General features: G+C 36.7%; 1 protein-coding gene across 1 annotated transcript; it reads right to left on the bottom strand.

Moving 5' to 3' along the window:
* Positions 1-2,324: 2,324 nt before the first annotated feature.
* Positions 2,325-4,754, bottom strand: LOC145041562 (two-pore potassium channel 3-like). The gene is made up of 2 exons (XM_078989681.1): positions 3,181-4,754; positions 2,325-2,770 (listed from the first exon to the last, which is right to left on the bottom strand). Exons 1-2 carry the CDS (start codon positions 4,332-4,334, stop codon positions 2,620-2,622), a joined length of 1,305 nt encoding a protein of 434 aa, XP_078845807.1. The 5' UTR covers positions 4,335-4,754; the 3' UTR covers positions 2,325-2,619.
* Positions 4,755-5,082: the final 328 nt, after the last annotated feature.

The following is a 5,082-nucleotide window of genomic DNA, read 5'->3' as shown; positions in this document are numbered from 1 at the left end:
ATGAATACCAAATCATTTGTTCTTCAAATTTTATTTTGGAAATAAAAAAAGTCAAAACAAGTGTGGAATCTGATTTGTATGGGTGGTTTTTATTTCTAGAAATTGACTTGTGTGTGTATATTCATCCCTGAGGAAGAAAGAATGATCATGGTTTGATACATGCTTTCAGAGCCTCCGAGGATGAACAATCGCTCACGTGTAATTGAATCTCTAACCAGATTACAATTACCAAAATTAAATTACAGTTACCATAGAGATCAGATTATAGTTTTTCTAAGAATGAGAGATTAAACCTAATAGTAACAAAGTGGGCTCAATCGAAGAGCGTGAAGAAGAATCGAAGTGCCAATGCCCTACATATCCTGAAGAAGATTCCAAGTGTCGATTCCCTTGGTGGGATGACAATCACATCCGGTGATGCTCTGATTCAGGTGAACCGGCTCCAAAGGTTGTTGTCGAAGAACGGGATGGAGTATTCTCCTTGAAATAGACTAAATTCCAGGAGGAGAGGGTGTTACGGGGAGCAATAATTGGGCAAGTTTACTTGATCCACTGGCACTGATTTCACACTACACTACAACTGGTGGAATCATTGAAGAAATTAAACACATATCAAATCCGGGTAGGCACACTCCTCTGTTTCTCATGAACCCTTCATCTCCTTTAGCCATTGATCTGCCCTTATACCTCTTGCACCATCGTTCTACCTTTCCTCTTCTTCACTTCACACCAGCAACACCACCTACCACCGAACCTAGCAAAATTCAACAAAACAAATAAATGAACTAAAAATATGAAATCCCTAAATTAAGGTTCCTTTTCTCTAAATCAAGTAAGTAATTCATGATTCGATCTGAAAACACAATTCATACTAGAGATTTTAGAAAAGGAAAAATGAGAATCAATATAAACATGTGGTTTTCTCTATGCATAGATGGGTTGTACCAAGTTGTCCTTGTCCTAATGTGTTTCCGATTGTATATACACTCTTAAAGGATGGAGATTTTTGTTTGAGTAATCAGTTGGGTTGTGGGTTCGATGATGGTGGTGGGATCGATTTCTTCACCAAAGCGTAGACATAGCAAGAAAAGTATTTGGGATCGGTTCACTCTTATATGATGGGAGAGAGAGAGAGAGAGAGAGAGAGAGAGGGGGGGAGGGAGAGAGAGAGAGAGAAAGAGAGAGAGAGAGAGAGAGAGAGAGGTGGGGCCATGTTTATTATTAAAAAAACATTAATTTAAATAAAAAAAATGTATCATATGGGCATTTTAGTCTTTTCAGTTTTTCGAATAACCAAAACCACAAGTAAATAGCTCAAAATAACCATGAAGCCAAAAAAATCAAGGATTTGACTAAAACCTAGAAAAAAATACAGACCACAGGGACCATTTTTGCAGTTTTGGTTTTTTACAACCACATGGACCGTTTTGCAATTTTGTCTAACTAAAACACATACTAATCACTTTTAAAATATCTAAATTACAATATGTTAGTATTAATAAAACTTACATTTGTAACAATATTGCTTATCTTCGTTTATTTTACTGGCTTTCATAAAAAATATTTTGGTAAATTAGAAATTTTAAACTTATGGCTCAAAGGTACGTGTTCATATTAATATATTATAAGTGAACATTCAAACTGTTTTTGTTGAACCGTCACAAAGTAGACTCGGTGTTCATATTAATATATTATAGGTGAACATTCAAATTGTCTTTAAACCATCACAAAATAGACCGGAAGGTCTAGACCTCTGGTCTCGAACTGTCTAGACCTCTGGTCTCAAGTCAGTTTGCAATTGCAGTCTTCAAAGGATCTTGGGTCGGTTAGGGTTGGTCTCAGTTCAGTTTTAATTCGGTCTTTAAAACTCAGAAAAAATCATCCAAAACCGGAAAAAAAAAAAAAAAAAAAAAAAAAAAAAAAAAAGAGATCAAACCACCTCGGTCCAGTTCAAGGCCAAAACCCACATAACATTATCAAAACCACCTCGGACCAGTTCAAGACCAAACCAATACCGAGTTGTTCGCCTCTTAGTTCATATAAATCATAATGGCCAAATTTTCAAATTCAATGCCTAATTTAACAATTTGGATCAGGCCAAAACCCACATAACATTATCAGAATAATCCTATCACCCCCACCCCCCCCCCCCCCCCCCCCGCGGCCCCTTTCCTTTTTAAACCACTACTAAAAAAAACGGCATTAGATGCCCAACCGAGCAATATTTTATGTTGTTAGTAAGGTTCTAAAAAGTTTGACATGGCGAATTGTCAATCTTTAACAAAATATTGCCTTGAATAATATATTTATATAAAAATGAATAATAATAGAAAATACATATAAAATTATTAATTATATGCAGAATTGTCGTCTTAGGTCACGTCTTACAAATGATGTGGCTCGCCACGACTTGAAAAAAGCTTGAGGCTTTACATTGCTGTCAAATCACTACTAACGTTATTTGTAACAAGGAAACAAGATACATAAAGCAATCGAAACACCATTCATTCAAATTTGCAAAAGCATGTAACATGTGATCCATCAAAAAATCAAATCTGTTTCTATAACTTTCACATCCAAATTCAATACTACACAAACCGTGTATATGCTTCACCTTCTCTACATGCGTCGACTTTGCATGAGGTCACCAAGTGAGATCTTTCCCGAGTTTCCTGTATCGAGCCGATCAAATATCTTGCATATCTCCAATATCTCTTTATCTGAAACCTTTCCCATCTCCTTCAGCTTGTATATCACATACTCCGCTTTACTGAAATTAGTAATTAGCATTCTTTAGACTATTACAACAATTAGACTAAATCTGTTCAAATTACATGACACAACTAAACAAGATTTCTAAGCAATTTTCAATGAATAATCCGACTCTAGAAATAAATGACCATTTTACCTTATATTCTAACAAATAGCTCTCATAATACTCGTCAACTTTGACGTGAGAAGAGTTGGAAGGGAGAAATATAAAAAGACAAATATGTAAAAGGGATGGTGTCTTTATTCATTAAGAATGTCTTTTTGGCTTAACCCATTAAGTCATGTTGTCCATATAAAGTCAAATGGAAACGTTTATATACAGTTGTCTATATTAAGCGTTTAACGCCTTAAGCCTGTATAGTTGTCTATATCAGTACATGTCAAACACAGTACAGTGATGGTAATTACCTGACGGAACCATTGTTGTCAATATCTGCAGCAAGAAATTGAGCAACGGTGAGATCTTGATCGAGAACCCATTTAACCATCCTCCGATGTCGTTTATCGACTCGAGCCTCAGCCAAATACAGAAACGCACGGGCAACCGCAAGTGTTGACACAAGCAACCAACCGGAAGCAAAAACCCGACCCGTGGTAGTTGAAAACCCAAGATCACCATATCCAACGGTAGTCACAGACATAACAGAAAGATAAAAACAATCAAGCCAACCAAGTTTCTCCACAAAATGCATAACACCAACACCTATACCAATACAAAGAACCACAACCCCTAAAGCTAACCCGACTTTCATTCGGATCCTCATTCTTCCCTTCTTGTAGTCGATTATATACGAGGGGTGATCTCGTCTTTTCCCGTTGCTTAAAGAACTCAACAAGTAATTCTCTTGTAAATCAAGAACATAACTAACCATCCCACTGAGCAAGATATCAATAAACCCGAAACCAACCAATACGAACAAGATTGAGAACATTTTAGTTATTGGACTATTTGGAAGTATATCGCCATAACCAATTGTACACATTGTCACAATACAAAAATATAGCGCATCAACAACCACATATGTCTCTTTCCCGATGAAATTTTCCCTGTTATACCAATATATAATCACACCAAGTAGCAGATACACGACCAGTAACACAACTGATTGACGAACAATGGAAGGAAATGCTAACTGTGGTGGTTTATTCTTGGAATTCTGATCGAGCTCATTGATATTACAAATGGCAGGGGCGGTTTTTGAGCGATGTAGATTTTTTTTCTTAATTGGAAAATCAGCATCCACCGGCCGAGATGGTGTGATTTGAATTTGTAATTCTGGATTTATAACAGGAAGTGGGCTGGAACCCAGATTGGAATTGGAACTAGAAGCAAAGGGTTTCGGGGAATTACTGGAATTATCAATATTCAGTCGTAGATTTAGGGCATCAACCGTTTGCGAAGATGGATCTCCTCTAGGAGAACCAAATATGAGCATATCTTTAAACTCCGAAGGAGTAAGGGATGGCGGAATGGAGATTTCATTTTCTATCGCTAGATGTCGGAGTTGCGACGGCGTTCTAATGAATTTCGAATGCGATGGAAGAAGCGGTTCCTTTTCCATCAGGGATTCACCGAAAACCGCTTTGATTCAACAAAATCAGTGAAGGTGGTTTTCGCATGTGGGTATTCAAATCAACTAAACGACTTCATCCAGCATCATATTATACCAAAACAAGAACAAGAACTGGAGCATGAAATTATTGAAATCGACGAACCTTATGATACATGCAAATCGATTCAAGGCAGATTCTGATGCTTTGATTGAAGTGGTAGTCGTGTAGTATGTACATGGAATTTGTTCGTTTTTTTCTTCAAGCAACGAGTATTGTGTAGGATTGAAGATGGAGAAAGAGGGGTGATTAAACTTGTGTTGATCGAGTCATTCACTGATGTTTCGGGCCCCGACGAATGCTGGGAACACGATGATCTCACGGGGAGGAAAACAGAGTGTAAATTACACCGCCAACCAAGTGCTACGTGAAGGTCTTATTTGTTGTTGGAGTAAATTTATTAATTTAGTCCCTAGACTATTAATATTGGTTACCCTAAACCATAGGGACCATTCGTGTAATTTACTCTATCATTTATTAAGTGGCAAAATTGAGAAAAAGGTAGTACAAGGAATGTGGGTCGGGTTGGAATCGACCGGATTGATAAAATTAAATTTACATAACCAATATTAATATGATTTTTGTTTTGAAATTGGTTTAAAGATTAATCTTGAAACCGTGTTGTGAACCTGATATGATAGGCTGATATATATTAGTTATGATATGTTATAGTTTTTAAAAATATATATAAGTACAGCA

Source organism: Lactuca saligna, chromosome 4 (assembly GCF_052625555.1).
Source record: "Lactuca saligna cultivar CGN05327 chromosome 4, ASM5262555v1, whole genome shotgun sequence".
Lineage (NCBI taxonomy): Eukaryota > Viridiplantae > Streptophyta > Magnoliopsida > Asterales > Asteraceae > Lactuca > Lactuca saligna.
This window is presented reverse-complemented; position numbering and strand designations above follow the sequence as displayed.

Excerpts from the sequence above, each read along its gene's own strand:
- LOC145041562 (XM_078989681.1), bottom strand. The coding sequence starts at position 4,334 with ATGGAAAAGGAACCGCTTCTTCCATCGCATTCGAAATTCATTAGAACG. Across the intron at positions 2,771-3,180 it reads GACAACAATGGTTCCGTCAG|TAAAGCGGAGTATGTGATAT; the intron begins GTAATTACCATC and ends TACTAATTTCAG.